Here is a 23,425-nt window from a genome sequence, read left to right as displayed (position 1 = left end):
TTGCTGTTTCCTGAACAATGGTTATATATATTTTTTATCATCATTTCTGCTGAATGCTAATATTGTAGGTTGGTCTTGTTTGTCTTTTAGATGCACTGTATAGCTAGTGTGTAATTGATTACAAATTATTCAAATATATTCATTAACATCTGTTTGATCTTAATATGGTACAAAGATAGTATTGCCACTAAATTCAGTTATAAAATAAAACAACAGATCATTCAAGATTTATTCTGTTATACACACACAGTGTTACAATTAACAACCATATAGACAAAATGGCTTTGAAATTCTTTAACAGAAACTTGCATAGACAATAAATGGCATTTCACTAAACAATAACGCTAAATGTGCTTATTCCAGCATTTGGACATGTTTCAATGGAAGACGTGTCCTGTGAGACTAGTTCTGCACTCAAAAATGCTCTAAACCTTGAAAGCATCATTCAAGCTCCTCAATCAGGCAGCGTGGTGGAGAAGATGAGTGGTTTGGTTTGAGCTTTCCCACTGGTTCAAAAATGTGTGGCTCAAGGGTATCTCCATCTTCTGGATACACCAATGAGGCAGAATTGCTACAGACCGCAGTTGATTTGTTGCAGTCGCTCATCAAAAACAATGAATTTGTATCTGAACCAACAGTTGTAATTCCCTCACTCTGCATCCCGATTTCATTATCCTCGTCACTGCCTCCTCCTATGACCTCTATTGTAGGTTTGTAAACTTGCTGAGAAGAGAACACTGCTGTGAAGTCGTCCGTGTCCACGTCCTCCAGATCAGGCAGGTCATCGATACGCAGGGAGCGATGCAGTGGAAGGTGAATGGTTTCCAGCTGGTCTGCATCCTCCAGCTCTGTAACCAGTGGTCCGGGACCGTGTGCTGGTACAACCCTATCCGGTCTGGGAGGACCTGCCCTGAGCAGAGGAGGCTGTTTCTTTTCAAAGGGCTCACTCATGTTTGCCTGCTCTCTCTCCGCTTCATTTCTAATTGGCTGGATTCCTTGTGACTGATTTTGTTGTTGTTTATCATCGTCTGCTTTTTCCGCCTGTCGCATCTTTCCTGCAATACGTTCTTGTTCCGAGTGCTCTGGATTCACAACCTCTTTCTCTTCTGTCAAGGGCCCCTTTACCTGTGGTTTCTCCTGGTCATCTTTCTCAAGCTGATCCCTTTGTAAACCATGACCTGGCTGCTCTGCTTCTAGATGGTCACGGTTTGGCTGATTGTCATTGGGCCCCTGTGTTGATTGACTGTGCAAGAACTCTTCATGGGCATCCAGGCAGTCCTTCACAAAGACTTGGATCATCTCTCCTTTTGGTGAAGTCAGAAACTGGTTGTCATTTTCCTCACACAGAGTCTCTGTTGTGGTGGAAACCTCAGTCACCCCTGAAATAAAACAGATTATAGAATACTGTTTTTTTGTTGTTGTATTAATCACATTGTCGCTGTGTATAAGTTAAAAAAACGTTCACCTGTCTCCTGTAGCTCTCGAAGGCGTTGCGTCTCCTGCGCTGTCTTCCGAATCTTCGCTATGGCTTCCAAGCTGTCCTGAATTTTCCTCCTCTCTCGAGTCTCCCATTGCTCCCTCTCCCTCCGCTCCCCTTCCAGCCCTCCCACTGCCCATGCCTCTGCACATGCCCTGTCTTTGGGGAACACAGGGCGATCGTCCAGGAAGGTGAGCTGCTTGAGACGCACAATCATGGTCTTCCTGTAGTTTGGGATTTTTTTCACCACCTCGTTTCCCATTAAATTAAGCACGCGCAGTTCTGGCATGGCTTCAAGTACCAGGAGGATCTCTGGGTCATTTAACAGATTGTGAGTCATGTCTAGCACACTGATGGCCAGACACTGACTCAGATGCTCTACATCTCCCACAGTCCCCAGCTTGTTATGGGCTATCTGCAGAGTGCTCAGGTCAGGGAGGCAGGAGATGTTCTCAATGATGTGTATGTAGTTGTTGGAGACATTTAGGGTGGAGAGCTTTTTCAGAGGTTCAAGATTTTCCAGCTTGTAAATGAGGTTCTGCTGAAGGAACAAGCAGCGCAGATCAGTCTGGGCATCCAGATTTTCAATGCGTTGAAGCCCATTGCTTTCCAGCCAGAGACACTTCAGCCCTGTGTACTCCTCTAGGTTCTCAATGGTGGATAGCCCTTTAAAATGCAGATACAGTGTGTTATTCAGGCAAGGTGTTGCGTAAAGGTTTGTCTGCTTACAAAGGTTTTTCAGGAACTTCTTGGTCATTCGTGGCCCCGACTGTTTTTCTTTTCTCTCTTCCAGTGGGTTCTGCAGTTTTTTGTTTTTTTCTTGAGCTCCATCCTTCATCACGGCCTCCACTTTATCCTTGATACAGGAAGTTATTTCGTCATCACATTCCGTTAGAGTCACCACATTATATTCCATCTCTTCCCGGACTTCAGGAGTGGACATTGTCAAATTGACTGGCAGGAGAACTATAAATAATATAGTTGTATTCTGTATATGTTTTCTCGCAATTTGTAAGATGTGTAGTCCCGTAAAGTTCACTCGGAGGTCCGCTCTGCTAGCTAACTTTGGTCAACGTTTGTTTGTTACCATAGCAACGCTACTTCGGCCGTTACATAGGAACGGTCCGGTCGGCCGGATATGGTTTAATGTTCCGTGTTGGAGTCGGACAGTTTAAGCCGTTGCACTCCGCTCTCAGTAGTCGACATGGCGTCCGGATATATACTAAATCGTGGCGTGCTAACATTAGGAATTCATTGTCAGCGGGTTTGCAGAAACGTGTCGTTGTCACAGGTCCGAGAGAAAAAGCGATGGATGAAAGCATACACATACCTCATGGCGAAGAAGTTAAAGTTTGAAGGACCTCCGCCACCGAAGCCACGGTGAGGCTAACCGTCAACGTTGCTAACACAAGAGCGGAATAGAGAGCATCTCAAGGCCATTAATGTCAGCGTGTGTATTCATCTTAGTTAAGTGAGTAGGCTGGATGTATAGGATAGCAGAGTGACACTACACATGGATAGACCTGTGTAGCCGCGCGCGTGTAGTTACAATTTCCACAGTTTTTAAAGTAAACCCAGTGATGTGGCTGTCAATCATGGTTCCTTTGCACAGGTGGATGACAATACTGCGCACTCCCCGTTCATGTTATCACCGTTTAAAGCAAAAAAGTTAAAGCCATAATCCTCAAGACACTTTTCTCCTACTACAAAACATGAATTCCAAGTAAGAATTTCATCTTTAATACACACCTGGCGATTATTTTTGATAACCCCAACGGCACACGCCAGAAGTGAGAACGACTTTTTTGCAGGGTTGTATGACACCATTTTGGGAATCGTTTTGTATAGGAAGTCAGGACTCTGAGTAAAATGTGTTGTTTAACTTTCTTTCAGCTCTCAACAGCCTCACTGGAATTACCATGCTGAGGTTCAGGCGTTCAGCAACCGCCTCCACGAGAACTTCTCCCTGGAGGAGCTGAAAACGGCCTTCATCAATCCTTGTTACCTGCAGGCGGAGCAAAAGAGGAGAGAGGGGTTAGGCGTGGACTCTGAGACCACCGCTCTTCTTCTGAAAGATAATATTCATCTGAGTGAAAAGGGAGCGAGTTTCACCAAAAGCTTCCTGACCGACTGGTGCAGAGCCAGCTTCCCGGTCCTGCCGAGGGAGGGAGTGGAGAGTATCGTGAGGCACCTCACAAGTTCAGCAGTTGTGACCAATGTAGCAAGAAATCTCGGCATTGAAGACCTAACCATGAGCGCGGACTGTCCTGTTCCTGATGATGTGCTTCATTCAACATTCTTGGCAGTAATTGGAGCTCTACGGGAGAGCAGGGGAGCAGAGAGAACTGGAGTGTTCCTCAGGGTAAGAGACTTCCTGCAGAGTACAATGACTACTCTTTTTTGTTTAGTGTCTAAGGAACCAGTGCACCTTCTCACTCTTGAGTTGGCTCTGTTGTTTGTACAGCAAGATCATACTATATATAATTTATTTATTTATTTATCTTTCTTCCCCAAAGGATTTCCTAGGTACTCAGCTGATCGGGAAGGACCTGTTTGATATGTGGACAGTTGTCAACCCCATGGGACTATTGGTTGGGGAGCTTACTAAGAAGAACCTTCCACTGCCAGAGCCTCGCCTCATCAGGTCTGCTGGAGCCAGTACCGTCCTGCCACTCTACTTTGTTGGCTTGTACAGGTATGTGTGCTTTTGTGGATGCTGCTGCCCAAATAAATTGCCCAAATACCAGTAATAGAAGATTTACTGTAAAAAAAACAACAACAAAAAACGTGTTTTTTGTATAATATGAATAGTCTACTTATTTTTTCAATTTATTTGCGTGTGTTAAATCAGCGACAAGAAGCTTCTGGCTCAGGGTCCAGGAGAGACGCTTGCAGCAGCCGAGGAAGAGGCAGCTCGCGTGGCCCTACGGATACTCTACGGCTACACCGAGAACCACAGACCCCTTGACTTCTCTCCACTACAGCAGCATCAGCAGCCATTAATTCAATCAATCAGCAGCAATTAATGAAGTATCAACCCATTCTACAGCAGCAGAAGATCATTTCAGAGGTTGGGGGGCCGTTGAACAATGAAAGCAGCATGAATTTACTGGAGAGATACTTTGAGATAAAATGTATCTCGTTTGTGGATTACAGACTTGTAGGAAAAAAGTTAAGATAAATAAGGTCACCATCTACCTTCATTATATATTAGTCCATTTATCAGGAGTGTTTCATTTGGGTTTATCAAAACCACTTCCCCCAGACAAAGGAGAGCAAAATAAAACTTATTTTCCACGTTAAAAAGGTGACTGATGTAAGATCCAGGTTTTAACTATCAGATGGAAATCTAAGTTGTTTTTTTTATAAATGTGATGACATTTAAGAGTAAAGTCCACTGGTCTCATAGCTTACCTTGATTAATAACCTAAAGATTCAGTTGTTCATGGCACAAAATGGCCCTGATATCTGGTTATATACATGCCATTTGTTTAACTTGGTCTTCGGTTACAATATGTTGTTCGTCTGTAATAAAAAAAGTAATACTTATGTGTAAACCATGACTTTGTTTATGCACATTTTTGGGAACGAGTATTTTCTTCCATGTTATTGTCTTATGAGAGTTGAATATGTGGATGTAATCTTGATATTTCTTTCTTTGTCATTACTTTAGGTGCTTGCTTAGGATTTGAATTTCCACTCATATTTAAATACGTTATATTTTTAAATGTTTAATAGCACGTCTTTTACACATCTACATGGAACTCAATTAGGAGTGTTGGCCCTGCAAATGGTACATTTTCTCTGTCAAGGACTAACCTGACCAGCCCTCACACTTTTAGGCAAAAGAGACATGTTGTGCTGTCATGATTTTCTTCATTAACAAGTCCACTGTTTTTTTTACATGCAAAACGGAAGGAAGAAACACAATTCCATATCCCTTTAGACCTCCATAGTGTTGTAGTGACTATGCTAAACCGCATGGTGGCGCTAATGTGTTAAAGAAAGACCAGTAGCTTTGCGCTGTCATGCGTACAACACACAACCCTAGTGATCACATTCATGAGACAAGATAGTTCATGTCCCTTTCTAACCTTCGTATTCCCTCGTTCGAGCCACCTCGTGCGCTCTTAATTTACAGTAATGTAACGTTACATTACTTTATGTTCCGATAACCACAGGTACAGTAATAAAGTGTAACTACCAATCACATGAATTTGAATCAAATGTCATTGACGTCGGTCAAAAACGAATAATGCGCAGTACACATGTCATTAGAGTATTATTGCTGTAGACTACTAAGTACTAATTATGGTTCCTAAGATAAAATTGACGCAACAAACCAGACTCTTTAAAAAAAAAAAAAAGTATGTTAGAATCATCTTGACACCCGTCTGAACCAAAAAGAAGCGGTTGCATGACTAACGGAATTTCTACGAAGGCGGAAGTCGACGGCATAAACCATCTCGTTCCGTCAGGATTATCGATCCAACGCCTCAAACTCCTTGTTCGAGGAGACGCCCACCCTCCCCCTAACAACAGAGCCACCTACCCATTCCCTCTCTGTCTTACGCACGGGCCGGCGACCGTTAAAAAAAGCACCGCTAAAAAACTCCAGCGGACCGTCCAGCCTTCCCCGGTTTTTTATTATTAATCCCGCTGCGTGTAACCTTTACCATGGCGGCGAGTGCGAAACGAAAACAAGAGGAGAAACACCTAAAGATGCTGAGAGAAATGACGAGTTTGCCTCCCAACAGAAAGTGCTTCGACTGCGACCAACGCGGCCCAACCTATGCCAATATGACCGTGGGCTCCTTCGTGTGCACCTCCTGCTCCGGCATCCTGTGAGTATCATGTTGCCGGTGACCTTAGCTTAGACCTGGCGTACGCGATATGCCGTCTTTATTTTAACGCCACGTTTGGCAACCGAAGCCCGCTAGCCTACTCGCGCTAGCTAACGTCAGATGGGTACCGGGGACCGTTCCCACCGGGAGTTTAGCCGTTTTGACATCGCCTCGCTCCGCTGAGTTGGGCGGGGTACGTTGCATCGAGGTGACGGTGTTCAGCCCAGCGAGCTGACATTGTAACCATGTCTTGACGCGAGCTAACGTTAGCTTCCGATGTTAGCCATGAACTTCTCTGACACTTGGACAAGCTAGGTCAGATAAGACAGTAGCCAGCTGCCACTATCGGTACCAGTTGCTGGCAACGTGTCGGGCGACCACCACCTTTTTTTAACTGAGCTAGTTAATAATTGCGGCTGTCATGGTCTATCTCTCACATACGATACAAGATGAATAACGTTAACGTTTCATATTTAAATTGCCTGCTGGTCGACGTTTTATTTTGTATGAACGATTTTTGTATTTGTATTATTTTTGTAGCTTTTCGTTATACTCCTCAAACCCATTCCGATATTTAACAAAGTGTTTTTTGTTGCTAAATGTCAATTTGTGGTAGATACCTGGGCGTGGGAAAGCCACATTATTTTGAGGTAATATAATACCGGTATTCATTCAGTTCTATTTGGTGAGATTTAGAAGTATTGCACTACTCGGTCTCTAAGAGATGCAAATAACAGCGATATGTTCACTCGTTTTACAACCGGCTGACCCCAAAACCTTCTGTGCGAACACACTCATGTCAGTAGCATTAATGGTTTCAGTGCAGCTGGACGTTTTGACTTGTTTGGATAGCGTTTGTTTGACTTCCAGCTTTGCTGCGCAGTTGTGTAACCAAGCATCTGTACCTTGGGATTAGTGGAGCATTCCGTTACTTCTTCCAAAGATAGCCCACTTCAATAAAGCTGTCTAAAGTTGCATATTAAATAGGTTTTGTGTTGTGAGTGTGTGATGCGGGCCACATTTAGAAATGCATCGAATATGGTGTAATATAGTATTGGCAATTGATTTCATGATTCTCTAAAGGTTGTTGATCCTTTGCACAGTACAACAAAATATATAATCCAACATGGAGAGAATATTTCCCTTTTAGTATCTATATTGCATGACATTGTGCTAATCTGTATATAATCTGTATATAATAACTATCTGGAGACTTTAGAAAAGTGTACTGTTTTCCCCACCAAACCAAATTATGCCCTCCATATAGGACAGGGCTGGGCAATATTTCCATTTGATAAAGAATAACTTGGAATGTAATCATATCATGATGAAATCGTGTGTGTGTGTGTGTGTGTGTGTGTGTGTATATGTATATATATATATATATATATATATATATATATATATATATATATATATATATATATATATATATATATATATCTCTGAAATATTTTGAGGTAATATAATTTGAAGATTGCTGTTTTGTTTCTCGATCAACACTCATTTCAATTCGAGTGACACACTGTACTCCAACTAGCAACCTTCCAGTCACAAGGTTCTCCAACCTATCAAGATACATTACCCAGAATACAATAGTGCATACAGCTCATGACAGTGTTGTCTCTGTATATTAATAGTGGAGAATAATTTGCAAAGGTCCACATGGAACACAAATGTGGGTTAGAATTTATTGTGTGCGATGTGCAGGAATTCATTCATTCATTCATTCATCTAAACTTCATTGCTCAACTTCTGCGTGCCTACACCCAAGAATTCTGTTCATAGAAATATTCCTGTGCTGTTAAGATGTTGTCATAATTCAATCTTTATTTGTGTGCATGAATGAAACATTCAGTTTGTACTGTATAGCTGGAAACATGTATTCACCTTTCTCTCATTACACTAATGTTCTTTAAAGAAATGAGGAAATACTCTGTAGTTTTCACTTGTTGAATATTTAATCCACCCAGCAGTTATACAAAATAGGCTTTAACATGTGGTTATTTCATATAGACTATTTATCTATTGGATTGCCAGATATGTCATTAATATCCTTATCAAGATATGAAATTATCTATCGGGAAAGAACGTTGACCATACTGACCAATCCTACATACAAGTGCTAAAAACTATACAGCCCAGTTTTCCATTGGTATGCCAGTCTTTTTCTCTTTATTTTTTTACCAAGATCTAGTTCACAAACAGCATCATAGCTATGGTTTTGTCTGTCGATAATTCTGTTCCTCTCTTTATCACCCAGTCCCATCTTTGCTAACAAATAGGTTACCTTGGTTTGTAAAAATATGAATTATGTTTACTTATCATAGCCTTTGGTTGTGAAAACATTTGAGAAGAGCAAAATGGCAGTGGGCTATAGTTGGTAAATCAATAAGCTGTCTGTTTGTCCATTCTGTACACTCCTTGTACTGGTGCTTCTTAATGCTTTATGGAAATCATCCTGCCATTCATTATTTGTGAATAATGGCTAGTCTAATCATTTTGCAGGGCAAAGGGAAAGTATTTGTTGCTCGGTAATTCCCCATTGGTGACCTTGTAGTTTTATTAGTCGGCGAGGGAAGATGACTTCATCGACACACTGCTATGCTCTTTGTCCCACATAATAGATACAGCCCTTGTGTGACTTGGTTTGTGACCTTAATCTGTACAAACCGTTTTAGCTGCCATCACTGAATGTGAAGGTTATTTACTGTAGCATTGAAAAGAATGATAATCATTTTGTGTTTGCTGATGGGCATAGTTTGCCCTCCATTTCACTTCACTGGTGTGTCTGCAGGGACTCCACTGCAAATTTCCCATCTGCTCACCCGATGGTTTTAGTCTGTAATGTGAGTTAATTGAGTTTTTAAATAGCTTGAGATTACAATTCTTCCTCTCGCTCTCTCTCCTCCTGCCTTTTTCACTCACGTTTTTTAAAAGACAAAACGTATGGAATTTTAATATCGGAAATATTTTCAGCAGAAGAGTCGAGGTTTGAAAGGATTTGCATGCAGGAAGCTTGGTGTGATTGTAGGCTCAGGAAGTGGTATGGCCCCACAGTGCTGCTACATCAGCAGCATGTGTTGTTCTGTGTGCCACAGGAAGTGACAGAAAGGTCACTGTCTGCCTCTCTTTCTTTTAATTTTAGAGAGGCAAAGACTTTAGCATTGCGAGAGAGCGCCTAAGTGTTCATACTCAGTCTTGATGTATTGTGCTGGTTAGTCTTGACTGAATTACTCTGTAGATTAACTGTATTGAAGAAATTGTACTTGTTGTTCTGAGTTTGGACTCATGGTTTAATGCACTTATTGTAAGTCGCTTTGGATAAAAGCGTCAGCTAAATGACATGTAATGTAAATTATGTTGCTCATTCAAACAGTCTTTAAAGTACATTGACTGGGAGAGACTTTGCTGAGGCAACCAAATACATTATTTTCAATTTATGGAAGTTATTGTTTCCCCAGTTCTCCTTTTCATTTGAAGAGTGGGCAGTGATATAATTTAAATGGGTATTGGTGATAGCGGGGGCATGTCTAACTACCTCATAACCCCCCCTCCCTCCTCCATAGTAGTGGTTGTTTATTGGGTGGAGTTGGAATCTCCTATGTAAACGCATTCCTTGTAAAGGAGGAACAACACTTTCCTGGAGGAACAACACTCACAATATCTCTTCCTAGAGAATTGCCCATGGCAGGAAGTAACCCCACTTGGCCCATGTATTCCTGAGTAAGCAGGGCTCCAACAGTGATGTGACAGAGGTGGGCGGTGTCACTGACACTAAATGTGCTGGATGATATTCATCAATGGCAAGTTAACAGATATGACTAACTCTCTAAACCTTTTTGGATTTCCAATGCCTCTGACATTTGATTTCATAAAAGATTTCAGGGTCTGAAGCACTGTTGGGGATAACATTGATAATGGTTTATTTTGGCAGATGCTGATTTGATAGTGAAATTGAGAATTTGTATTTGTAGCGATTTGGTTCCAGATCGTAAAAGCACACATCCAAGAGGAAACTACAGAAATGTCGGACAGTGCGGCGGAAAAAAAAAGAAAGGCCAACTATGATGTGGCGTTTACAAACCTCAACTGACAAACTCTTCACATTCTGCCTTTTAATTGTGGAAGAAGTTGTAAAAGCCTTAAAGCTGTAAAGTAAAGGTTGATGCATAGCCTCTCCTCTCTTTTGTGACTTGACATTGCCAGCTTCTCTCACCCTGGAGCCAATATGCAAATGAGCTAAGAAGAGTTTTCCCAGCTGAGCTGCTCTCATGTAAAGTAGCGACTAGGTCATAATTATTTTATTCTGCAATATGTGATACTGTTATCTGATGCACGATGCTACCAATATAAATGATCTGGAAATTGTTGAACTTGACAACCAGGGATGATCAGTGGTTTATTTAATCTGTGTTACAGACATTGTTGATGTGTACTGTATCGTGATGATAAATAAATTCTTTATTTTATCTAATTATTATCACTTCTGTCATTTTATTCTCCCTCCAAATATTTTACATACTGTCACTAAACATTGTCACAATCGTATGGCTACCAAGTCCAGCAGAAATGCTGTGGGACAATAACATTGCGTTGGAGTCGGTACCGGACTGGAATCCAGAACACATGAATCACTTGAGAGTTATGTTCTATACCACAGTTGTAATAAGACCCTGATAATAAGATGGCCCCCTTTTTGGAACACCTGCTTGTATGTGGATACTACGTACTTTTCAAAGTTGAAATAGACTTTGAATGAAATAAGGGTGGCCCAACTAACACAGTACTATCACAGTATGATCAAATACAGTAAATTAACTAAAACCAAATGGCATCAAAAATCCTTTGGACAACTGGGTGAGATGCTGTCATCATATTTACACCTTAAGGGATATGGCGCTTTCTCCCTGTATCTGACCTAGTTTCATCATCACACTATGATCTGATCAATTACCTACCTCATGGTGCATAAAAACATATTCAAGTTCAAATACACAGAGACTCCCATAGACTCTAAATGGTGAGAACCCTAGTTGTTGTCTTGTTTCTTTTTCTCTGCCTCAAACAGCCTCAAAACCAAGTGTCCAGTTTATGTAAACAGTTGCAACTAACAATTTTATTTAGTCATTTTAATAATGAAGTAATTCATTATCATTTGTCTTTTCATTGGTTTGGCAAATAAGCATTTTTTTTAAATGTCCATGGTAGATCCCGTTATGTTGAAATATAGCAGTTGCATGAAGCTGTTATCGGTTAGGTTAGTGGCCTTAGCCGTCTTTTCTGAAAGTGTGACTAGTATGAAATAACTGGGCACAAGTCCATAAAGTAGTTCTCATGGTTCCACTAAGGTAGAAACATGGACTGCTTTCTAATAGAAGCATGGTGGCTCTTGTCATTGTATACACCTGTTTGATGTCCTGTAGTTTTGAATGGTAATTGGCACAGCTATTGTTTGTTACACTTTGCGGAACAGTCATCTGGTGGATCTGTAAAGAACCTGTTCTGTAACGGGGTAACAGTGAATAATTTAGCAGTCGTGTCTAGTATTTCACCGCCTTTAGGATCCTTTTATATGTAACAATGTGTTTGTAATTGTGACTCTGTGGATCTTGTTTCATAGAGCAGTGGTTCTCAAAATAGGTGCCCCGGGGTGCCACAAGATATCGCTGTATAAAAAAACATCAAGCCTTCACCACATTTAACATTTTTTTTAAAAACTGGAATATTTCTATTAAGGGGGAAATTTTCAACCGCCGTTGTATTATTGCAATGCTGGTGGTATATGCAGATGAACAATGTTCGGCTTTCCTCCATGTTCACGCTATATGACCAGTGCTACCCTCATCTGTTGACAATAAGCCACCAGGTGACCCTAAATTATGAGTTATGGAATTGACACTCACTATCAAGGCTGTCTTAAATTGTAGTTTGTTTTTACTTGGCTAAATTCTTAAAACCCTCGATGACTGCGCATCTATTTCGACTTAAAATGACTGTAGACTTCAACCTTGGATTTAGTTTGATATGGTGGTCTCGAGTGATTGGTTAAGGAAAATCAAATCCCCCTCCTTCAGAAATGGGTTGGAGTGGGGTCAATGTCAGACTGAAGATGGAAACAGAGTGCAACGTGTTGACTGTTCTGTCTGATATCAGGAAAGTGTTTTCCTCGTCCTAGAGTATACGGTGCTCAGCAATTACACTCCGATCGCAGTTAAAACATTCGGCTTGCATGCTAATAGATAATGTCGACCTTCACAAACAAAACAAGTGGCGACCTTAAAGCCAGAACTACATTAGTTTTCACTTGCTGTTCGGTCCAGGAACAAAATACTCAAGCAGGCCTGGAGCTTAATATAAAAGCCTAACACGGTTGTTTATTTGCACTACTAGTTACCAGGTTTATTTTATTTTGGGCCGTTGTGGCATGATCTGTGACCTTATCAAGAAAATGAGCACGGCTTGTGGGCTAATGGGTGTTACTCCATAATGGAAGCTTCTATATTAGGGGACATCACTCGTTCTTTAACTGTACTGACAGCCGCAGTTCAGTCAGTGGCAGTTAGGAGAGCGTTTCACCCACTTCCTTTGTTCTGTTTTACGCCCTTTTTTTCTGTCATTATTTGTCTTTGTCATTTCTCTCTGTAATGCTGTCTTCCGTGTCCCAGTTAGACTTTCTACTAATTAAATGGCGCCCTCCTGAGCGGTGGGATCTGGATCTCCTGATGAGGTCGTCATGTATGTGCAGTGTCTTGAAATGAATCTTACCAGTTTCTATTTCTTCAACTACAGACGAGGACTGAATCCACCTCACAGAGTCAAGTCCATCTCCATGACAACCTTCACGCAACAGGAAATAGATTTCCTACAGAAACATGGCAATGAGGTAGGCATGGCACTGTTTTTAAGGTAGATGTCAACTTTGCAAATGTTTGGTTGCTTTTTGAGCATTTGCACATCAAACAACAAAAAACAAGACAAAATTAAAAATATATATTTGTATTATTTTTGGGCTCCATTTTCTATCCTAATACAGTAGTGATGACTGCACAAATGAGTTTACTGATCATTATGGTAGATGGTTAGAGTATATATGTTTGTCATTCATATTCTGCCACTGTCCTATCCATCATAATCAGTTGCACCGCATATTTGTATTGCACAGAGGAATCAAAATGCATCATCATTCACAAGCCATTGTTGGTGAATGGAGTATGAAATGGAGCAATGCCACATGGGAAGCTCAGACTATTTAAAAGCTGTTGCAAAGTAGCAGAGCAGGAGACACGCAGGAGACTCAAGGTTGGAGCTGATGCACACATCCTTCAAGGCTGCTATATAAATACTACTGCTCTCAAGTTGTTTTTTGTATTTCCACAGAGAGCACTTGATGCATAACTTTATATTTTCAGCATTTGCAGTTTAACAAGTATATTGATTAAAAAGAAAAAGTGAGCTTGTATGTGCTGTGAGTTTGTGCATGTGCTCCAAACCAAGCTTAAGAAATAACAGCAGCAGAGGTTTACAGCATAAGAGCTACGCTGCCTCTTGCAGCACTATTGCTTCATCTACAATGCAGCACCCTATGCTGAGTGCACACGAATGGAGCCTATAAATCTCCCTACAGGATTAGACAAATACTTTAGGAATGCGATCCAAAGCCCAAGGCCAGAAAAAGGTGAGACTTGGACTGATTTGACGATTTTCAACTTTTTCTTTCCAGACATTAGGCCAACTCATGTTTGCCTCCAATTCCATGTTGAAGACGTTCGTCTGCGCAGTGCACATGAATAGACAGTCGTCTGCAATAGACCTGGTCTAATTTGCACATGATAACATTTTCTTAGTAAATATTCTTTTGAACTTAACCTGCTGCACTTGGCTGAAAGGTGATAACCTATAACGCGTTGTTTACCCATGGTTTCATCTGCTACTATTTCACTTCGCCTCAAAATTGTAATGGCTAAATATAAAAGGTTCACAATCTTGCACTTATTTGTAGCTGTGTGTGCTAGAGAAATGTTCTACCAAAAAAATCACTGTTTCTCCGTGTGTTCCAGGTATGTAAACGGATGTGGCTGGGCCTTTATGATGACAGAACCACCTCAATACCAGACTTCAGAGAACCGCAGAAGGTCAAGGAGTTCCTTCAAGAGAAATATGAAAAGAAGAGATGGTAAGTCAGTTTTGAAAGCTGGCAGTGCAAGATACGAACTATCCTCTGCCTATGCGCTCTGCGTAGACACTTGGCTTTTCTTTGTGTTTTTCTTCTCTCTGGCTTAGAAAAGTCTCACAGGCAGTTCATCGCAGTTAGCCTCAGGCAATCCACCAGATATCCTTATTTAAATGCACACAATGTAGGTCATTACAGTCAAGCTGCTTCCTGTGCAATTTCTAGTTGTTCCATGAAGTTGTATTTTTCATTTTGTTCAAATATGTATGTGGTTTAGCGTAGTTAGTACTGGTGCACTGTGACTGGGTGAAATGACGAATGAAAGCAATTATTTCAGACAGATAAAACTAATTGTGGACAAACGGGTACCCGTCATATTGATACTGGCAAGTTTAGGGTTCGGTCATGAAAAGTAAATGTTTATTTAGGGAAACTATTTGTTTATGCAGTTAGACTGTTCGCCTATAAAACTGAGAGGCATCAAAAACACAGATGGAGTATGCAATTACTCAGTCAACTATTAGATTATTACAACCATCAGTTTCTGTCATAGTTCTTCTGTTATCAGTGTTTACTCTTTGAAGTCTTACCAAAGTGAGCTGTGCTTGTCTCAAAATGCCTACATGTGTTGCAGACATGCATTCTCATTCACATAGGCCCTGTAACACGTTGCCTGTCTGCTAACTGTGAAAAGTATTGCACCCAAATTAACATGTTCTGTTTATAGCATTTGGATTGTCAAAAGGCTTGTGTTGCCACTGTGATACCATTATTTTGATAATGGCAGATTATCTTAACTACAACTATATTGTCCAATTCGCCAGTAGCATGTAGTGTAATGTAATTACTGTGCGGTGAACTGTTTTCTAGGTACGTACCTCCTGAGCAGGCCAAAGGAGTTGCAACCGTCCATGTTTCCATCTCTGGCTCGTCAAACAGCAGCACCAGCAGCACCCCGGAGGTTAGACCACTGAAATCCCTGCTGGGGGAGTCGGCCCCCTCCCTGCACCTCAACAAGAACACCCCACCTAATCAGGTGAGATTTATATAATGCATATACACGTACACATGATGAATTAGTTGGCTCACCCATGAAGGACAACTTGGATCAATGAAATGTTTATTCCGTTTTTGGTTATCAATTGACCAAGTATACCCACTGAGATAGATTTCACGCTTTTTTTTATCAACAAAGACACATTGCAGACATAAACTGAGAAATACGCTGCCTGTCAAATTGTATATTTCTGTCTTCAATAGTTTTCATTTTTTCATTATGCAGTTTTTTCTTGTCTCCGACAGTCTCCAGTCGTGAGCCGTGGACAAACCCATCAGCAGCAGTTCCATGACAAAAGGTTTGACCTCCTCAGTGACTTGGGTGGAGACATCTTTGCTGCCCCGGCCAACATGAACGCAGGCGCCAGCTCCAGTTTTGCTAACTTTGCACAGTTCAACAGCCACCCAAGTAAGGAACAGACAACTAACCGATTGGGATCGAGAACAGTGTGACAAATCTAATCATTAGTTAGTGTTAAATGCTGATGATTGATGTTGCATTTTTATCATCACTTCTTTTATAAAACTGAGGCCGATGTTTGAGATCATGCAGAATATGTTAAATGTCAGCAGCCATACAAAATGTAATAAGCATTTTAATTTGTATTTGTATTTGTATAGCACCATATTATACAAAGCAGTTCAGAGGATCACAGGTAGTAACCATGAAGGCTTTGAAGGACTGGAGTTATATGGTCTGATGTTTTTGTCCTAGTTAGAACTGCAACTGAGTTGTGGACACTTTGGAATGTGTAGATTGATTTATATAAATAGTATTGGCGGTGCTCCCCATGGTTACTGATGCCTGTAACATAGTTATTATCAGTGGTTGCTTACCATGCAGGATAATGTTCTCATTTCCCCCTCAAAGAGCCAACACAGCGTCTACATTTCACCTCTACTACTGGGTCCATACCATCTACATTTAGCCAACTACTAACTGACGGCAGAAATATGCAAAATACAACAAAACTCTGAATAACACGGCTTTCTAATAATCTTCAAGCGTGTTGTCTGCCTGTATTGTGTTTACTGTGCCACTAAGATGCTGTATGGTCTGTGTACGTGTTGATAGTTTGTTTTTTGGACTAAATCCAAAGTGGCAGAAACGAGAAAACAATTCGTACTTTGCATGGAGAGCAGCCGTCCACAGCTCTAGGAGATGGACCTTCAGCTTGCGACGGAAGCATCTAGAATTCAGCCAGCGCAAGCCTGCTGTGGGAGTTTGTTCTAGCAGAATTTAAGCTAACTGGAGTCCTCAGACTCCATCTCCACTGGAGCTTTCGCCCACTTTCCTCCGGGGGAAAAAGTCTCCTGGCGGCAGGTCGGACAAAACAAAACTATGAGTTGTTTTCTTGCTGCTGCCACTGTGGATTTAATCCAATTAACAAACAACAAAACGTAGCTGTACCTTCCACATGCTCATCAAAGCTTCGGTGCACCAACAGTCCCTAATGCAGGGGTCGGCAACGCGTGGCTCTTCAGCCCCTTTTGTTGTGGCTCCCGGAGACTTTATTTTTTTGCACAGTGGACAATCTTTCAAAGGCAACACCTCTTATCTTAGAGTTTGAGGTGATACTGTGTCACGAAAAATAAAAAAAATGTTTTAATATATATTGTTTTAACCGAAATGTGCATCGCATTCTATGACGTCGCTGTCGAGCGCCTTTCCTTGCAGGTGGCTCATCATGATTTGCAGAGCCCCGCCCTCGGTACCCCACTCTACCCCATGAGCCACACAAGGACTGCATAGCTGTGTGTTTTAATTTATCTCAATGTAGGCCTACACATGCCAGTGTATTTTTTTTTCTTCTCATCTTCGTAAGAGTTAGATATTGATATAACAGGTAAAATAGCAATACAATGTCAATAATTGTCTTTATTCTTGGTCTATAATTGCATAAATAAAACAAAGTATAGTTTTTGTATATATAATATGACAATACATACAACTTTATAAGCTGTGATATTAAATAGGTTTTGCGGCTCCAGACACATTTTATGTGGTGGAGAATAGGGCAAAATGGCTCTTTGGATTGGAAAGGTTGCCGACCCCTGATCTAATGGGAAAGGGTTAACAGCAGACTATCTGGCCGGAGTTTTAAAACCGCTTTTCATTTTATTGCCATGTGACACCACTCTTATGATTATCTCATATTTAGCACTTAATCCATTGTTTGTTGTGCTGTAGTCTGTCGTCCATGCCTTTTTGTCTTTATATGTATACATTCATTTTATTATCTCATCCATTGTTTTTCCTCTCATTGTGTTTTTTGTTCACCTGTCCTCATCCTGACACCACCCCAGCAGCGCAGAATCACAACGCAAATGCAGACTTTGCTAAGTTTGATGCATTTGGGAGCACCTCTGGGTCGACAGGTGGTTTTCCCTCTGCAGCCCAAGCCTCATTCCACCCCTCAAATACAGGTAGAGCAAGTTCTCTTCACTAGACAAATAACACACATCCAAATCACGCTCAAATAAAGACATTAGTTTTATGTGCAAACATCTTTCGAGACTGTGTATATGTGTGTATGTATGTATAGATAGATAGATGGATAGATGCAGTGCTTGAAGTGGGCTGGTTCTCACTAGTACAAAGTACCGACACGTCAACATTTTAGTCTTTGGCGTAGCGAGACAATAGAGAGCATCTGGATCTGGACACGCTGACGCACGATGCTGCACTATGGCAAGGGAGATGAGAGCGATGGTCCTGTAATTTATCGATACAATGTTTGTATCCTTTTTTTGTAACACGAGTAGCGAACTGTTGTGAACAAATATAGTTCTGATCGTTTGATTTACAGAATATGATTTTACAGGGCAAACATTTCCAGAATATTTAAATGAAGGCTGTGGTATGTATAAATAATACATTTCATAGTTTAAGCCAAACCATTCACGTTTTCTGAGGGAGGATCCCCAAACCAAAATCTTCTACTAATAATAATAATAATAATAATCCATTTAATTTATATAGCGCTTTTTAAGGTACTCAAAGACACTTTACATGTTACATTCATACACTGTAGACACAGCTACGGGGAGCAATGCAGGGTTACGTGTCTTGCTCAAGGGCACATCGACTAGGGCGGGGATTGAACCACCAATCCCCTGACGGACCTGCTAACCACTGACCAACAGTCGCCCACATAACTTTTATTAATTTAAGAAATTCAGTACATATCTCTTTATCCTGCTTTATTATATGTAAGAGCATCCTGACTGGGACACTGCTACTACAACTTGAATGAACAGCCCACACACCTCAGCTCTGCTTGTATGTCTGTGCATGAAGCATGTTGCACGCCATTGCAGACATACATTTACTCAGTGCCACATGTATCTCTATATTTCACCTATTTTGAAAGCTAATTTTTTAATTGATAACTGGCCAGTTCATACAGGTTACCAACTGTGAAAAATCTGAGGCAAACTTATTTTTACAAAGCAAGTTATGGGTATACGCCAGAGTAGTGAACACTTACTACACATTAAATGAGTGTTAAGTAATTGGACTAATGTATATCTCTTGAATATGCAAATAATTTTCTTTTTATGACATAAAAACCCACCAGAAAACACGTAAAGATCCATGTGCACTTACGGAGGAGGATTATCGTGATATATGCTGTGCAAAACACCAACACGTATTACTGCTTTAGTACTGTAACCATACAATGTGCCCTTATGGGAATATTATAGGGTTTAAACATTCATATATGCTGATGTGGATTTTGCTAATCTATGATTGGCTCCTAAGGCTGTCATTTTAATCGGGTGCATTGTGGTCTTAAAATACATTATACCACACAGTGGCATACCGTTGTCCTTCTCTTACCTGTGTTTGTCGTTCTGTACTATATTTTCCAAATATTCATGCAGTAATACCTCACATTTCATGTTAAAGCTATATATTTTCTCAGCAGTAACTGGCTGACTTGTTTTTGCTTTCTCTCACATATTCATACAAAAGTATTCAAAAGTGACTCTTGCTCAAACACACACCTCTCCCTATTCTCAAGAAAATGTTATGTACTATAGTGCCCTCTGCTGGTATACATTGATAACTACCTTCATATGAAGCTAGTCAGTGAACTTTTTAGTATGCCTATTGCTTGATGGCTAAAGCGTCCATCACTTAGTGGCTTTGTAAAATAATCTCTTTCTCGCAGACACTGAATCACTCTGCTATCTGTCCATTCTGTTTCATGTTTTTTTTCACCTTTGCTTCAACAACAGTTTATTTGCTTTGACTTCACCCTTTTTAATTTTCATCTCTGGTTTACTTGACACCGTTTCTTTTGTTTCTCCGTCCTGTCTGACATTGCTCATTGCCCCATTCCTCCCTCCCTCTTTGATTATTTTTTTTTGGCTGCCAGCGTTCACTGTGCTTTCATCCAGCCGCAGTATGGGTGAGTTTGCCACTGGTCTGCCTCTCCAGGTTGCACACAGTAAGTCTCTCTGGGCTTGCCCGCTTAACAGCTTTCACCCTTTCCATCATCTAATATAGTCACTCTGTTCCTTCCCTCTGGATGTAATTTATGTCTCACTGTAGCTCTTTTTGTGCTTGTAACTCTGAATCACCGTTGACAACCTCACTGGTTGTACACGGGGATAATAGGCTTTGATTAGTGCTGTCATTTTTAGTTTAGACCAAATTGAAGCCCACGACAATGCAAAATTAAGAAGGAATAGAAAGCGACTCAAAGAGAACAGACAAATAGGATAGTATTATTTCTAACATATCCTTTCCATTTAGCAATAATTAGGAAACGCAATAATAATGTGCCCTTGAAGACTATAATGATGAGTAACGTAGTACATTTTCAGTAATCCAGTATGTTATGTAAGAAATAAGAAACATTATACCCAATGATTCCTTGAGGAGGAGATTTACTTCAGAAAAGGGATTTGGGTTTACTTTAAGGGCATCATTAGCAGTATGTTTACGTGTTAGGCTAAGCAACCAAATTACCAGGTGTGCCCGGTATTCTCAAGCCGTACAATTTCATGTAAACGACTTCAGAGGCTCTCAGAACACTGTTCAGAGAAAGTGTGTATCTGCTAATGGTAAAAAACACATTTTCTTCTTTAAGAGGTAAGATGCCCCACTATTTATTTGGTGGATTTCTGAGTGCTTTTGGGCATTATAATTAGATATAAAAACCTTCTCAACATAGGTTTGTCAGATGCATGCAAGGTTGTACCTGTCCCTAAAGGTAGTTAAATACTATTCCGTAGAATGAAATTCAACCACTGGTTGATAATTAACTGGTGTGATGGTTAAAAATTGCCTTCTTTGTCGCCCCTTTTACCTCAAGTATCCAACATCTTTTGTTTTGCTGTGTTAACCATTACATATTGTTAAATATCAAACCTTTTATTGCATTCCAAATCAGTTTACCCTAACAATAACATTAACATTAAACACAGCAAGCGTTCTTGATTTTTAATCTGCAAGCCTTCGTAGATTAGAGTCCCAGTGCCTGAATTGGTATTGTTGTCAAACATAAACATATTGTGTGAATCAAATGACAGGTATTTAAAGTGGTGAAATGCTAATCCATTCTTGAATGGGCTAATTGTTTTTTTGTGTGTCTTTGCTCGTGTAATTGTTGTTTACCTAGTAACAATCTTAGATCTGGTTGAAAGTGATGGCCGACCCCAGTAAGGCCGACAGGGTGGTTGGCAGATCAAAGATATTCTTTTCCGTTGTTTTCCATGTCACTGTTGACACATTTTGGGTGGTTCTTTTTAATCTGTAACTCCCTTTGATCACAGTATGATGCTGAACTCGGATGTAACAGAGGCACTCTGCTCATCTTGTGCCTACAAAAGAAAATGCTAATTTGATACGTTCCTTAGGTTCATAGGCTAATGAGAAACCTGCATAGTGCAGTGTTGCAGGGGACATGTTTTTAGAAGTGTTGCTATCCATCTTATAGATGATGAAGGTAACCCAGCCTGACTGCACCCCAACTTAACCCTCAATGCTGATCCTCTTCCTCTCCACCCTGTTAATGCTGTGCCTCAAAACGGGCAATCCAGACCCCCTTTGATTTTGAATCTCTCTCTTTCATGCAGGTAGCGCCTCAGGGGGACTAGCAAATGCCAATTTTGCAAATTTTGACAGCTTCCCCAAATCGTGTAGCGCTGACTTTGGATCCTTCAGTTCCTCCTCCCAGAGTAACTCCACGGGAGCTGGCAGAGATGCTGTTCAGAGTACTAGCCTCCCTACCGATAGATACGCATCCCTGGCTGACCTGGATAACGTGTTTAGCTCTGCCATAACGGAGCAAGGTAAACTTCTCCTGCCTAGCCTGTTCTTAATTGTAGGGCTAGACTCTAGCAATTGTGCCAACTTGTGTTTATTTGGGTTACCCTCTAGCCCAAATAAAGTTGGCACAACTAACAGGAAATCAGGTGCTTAGCTTTAGGTCCCTATGAGTCTTCTTCCCAGTGCAGGGACATGCATAGTCTCTCTCAAAACGGGTCTAATTTTATTTTCTAGTAATCACTTAATTTTTGGCTTTGCTGAGACATGGATGTATTTTTTTTTTTTTTATGGCTTCACCTTTTTCCCCCTCAAATCAGCCTGCTGGCCTCAGTGCTGCTGAACCAGCCGGTGTAAAGACAACAGGCCCCTACAAATAATGAAAATACCTTCTTGCTGTGAAGAATGCTATTTGTATTGGTTTCATTTCACTTTCTGGCACCCAAGCATCGGTGAATTATGCTGGTTTTAGTTTATGTTGTTCATATTACAAACTGTTTTCATGTGCTAACAATTATGTATTCCCCATTGTTTTTAATAGGTTGAATATGGCAGATATTTCCCGACCTTTTTGTTTCTGTCTTTATTTGAATTTTCTTCCTAGATTGATATGAGGTGGATTGAATCCGACTCTGCTGTCATGTGCTTTTATTCCAGGAGGTGGTCTTCCTGTTGGGGTGAGCTCAGCTGCAGCAGCAGGAGTGGGTGGTTTGCCTCAGAAGCAGTCAGCAGTGCAGGCAAGAGGGGACCGCTATGCTGCTCTAGCTGAGCTTGATACGGTCTTTGGCCCCTCAGTCCCTGCTACCAGTGTTTACAACACCACCAGCACCTCACAAGGGTGAGAAGCTGCACTAAACGCACACACAGCACATTAAGCCCCTTCTACCAAATACTGTTTAAAAAAAAAAAATGAATGTATGTTCATGTTGTTGCATCTAATTTAAGACAACATTATTATTTGTCAAAATATATTAGAATTCATTATCAACTATCTGGCAACTTCACAAACAAATGTACTTTTATCCAAAGCAACTTGACCTACAAACATACAGTGATCACACTCATCACGCAGGATTGTTTTTGGTCTTCTGTTTTTGCTGGCTTCCATGATAAGCTTACGTGTTGACTTTGTGTCACTGCAGGGGCATGTTTGGCCCAGAGACTGGGATGTCAACAGCGCACGCACAGCAGGCCCTGCCTGGCATGGCTCAAGGTTTTGGTGGTCAGTGAACCTACAGTTTTCTTTTCTTTCTTTTTTTGATGGTTAGTGCGAATTGTTCTCCGAAATTGAAATCCATAATGATTTATAAAGTCAGAGGTAATGTTTAAACAAGTGGCAATTGCAGAGTATGGTACACTGTACCCGTATAGGTAAATATAGTGTTTTGGATGTTGTACTCCTGTGGAAGGAGTTGAGATGTCAAGAGCAGATGTGATCAGAAAATGAGGGTGGATCATTAATCAGTAGTCCCATTCTGTGAAAAATCATCATGGTATGTCACACATGGATACATATTGTGTTTGGACTCTATGTGCTCTAAAATTACAAAAGAAATGTCCCCCCCAAAATGTAACTAACTGCCATTATCAGATTT

The 23,425-nt window shown here is 40.8% G+C and overlaps 3 protein-coding genes across 7 annotated transcripts in view; 2 read left to right on the top strand and 1 right to left on the bottom strand.

Moving 5' to 3' along the window:
* Positions 1-212: 212 nt before the first annotated feature.
* dnaaf1 (dynein axonemal assembly factor 1) lies at positions 213-3,078 on the bottom strand. The gene is made up of 2 exons (XM_034548306.1): positions 1,466-3,078; positions 213-1,379 (listed from the first exon to the last, which is right to left on the bottom strand). Exons 1-2 carry the CDS (start codon positions 2,418-2,420, stop codon positions 442-444), a joined length of 1,893 nt encoding a protein of 630 aa, XP_034404197.1. The 5' UTR covers positions 2,421-3,078; the 3' UTR covers positions 213-441.
* Positions 2,594-5,040, top strand: mrpl44 (mitochondrial ribosomal protein L44). The gene is made up of 4 exons (XM_034548311.1): positions 2,594-2,857; positions 3,371-3,839; positions 3,994-4,172; positions 4,329-5,040. Exons 1-4 carry the CDS (start codon positions 2,682-2,684, stop codon positions 4,501-4,503), a joined length of 999 nt encoding a protein of 332 aa, XP_034404202.1. The 5' UTR covers positions 2,594-2,681; the 3' UTR covers positions 4,504-5,040.
* A 911-nt stretch (positions 5,041-5,951) lies between these two features.
* The window catches only part of agfg1a (ArfGAP with FG repeats 1a), a 20,700-nt gene continuing 3,226 nt past the window's right edge, over positions 5,952-23,425 (top strand). Inside the window, exons 1-9 of one of the 5 annotated variants that reach the window (XM_034547875.1) lie at positions 5,952-6,321; positions 13,114-13,207; positions 14,382-14,497; positions 15,365-15,530; positions 15,797-15,959; positions 17,861-17,977; positions 21,641-21,856; positions 22,488-22,668; positions 22,973-23,052. In XM_034547875.1, coding sequence (XP_034403766.1) covers positions 6,155-6,321; positions 13,114-13,207; positions 14,382-14,497; positions 15,365-15,530; positions 15,797-15,959; positions 17,861-17,977; positions 21,641-21,856; positions 22,488-22,668; positions 22,973-23,052 — 1,300 coding nt within the window. In that variant the 5' untranslated portion in view covers positions 5,952-6,154. Of the gene's footprint in view, positions 6,322-13,113; positions 13,208-14,381; positions 14,498-15,364; positions 15,531-15,796; positions 15,960-17,857; positions 17,978-21,640; positions 21,857-22,487; positions 22,669-22,972; positions 23,053-23,425 lie in introns of all 5 variants that reach the window. The other 4 variants (XM_034547874.1, XM_034547876.1, XM_034547878.1 and 1 more) reach the window with 4 other exon arrangements.

This window comes from Cyclopterus lumpus, chromosome 13, assembly GCF_009769545.1.
Source record: "Cyclopterus lumpus isolate fCycLum1 chromosome 13, fCycLum1.pri, whole genome shotgun sequence".
Classification (NCBI taxonomy): Eukaryota; Metazoa; Chordata; class Actinopteri; order Perciformes; family Cyclopteridae; genus Cyclopterus; species Cyclopterus lumpus.
This window is presented reverse-complemented; position numbering and strand designations above follow the sequence as displayed.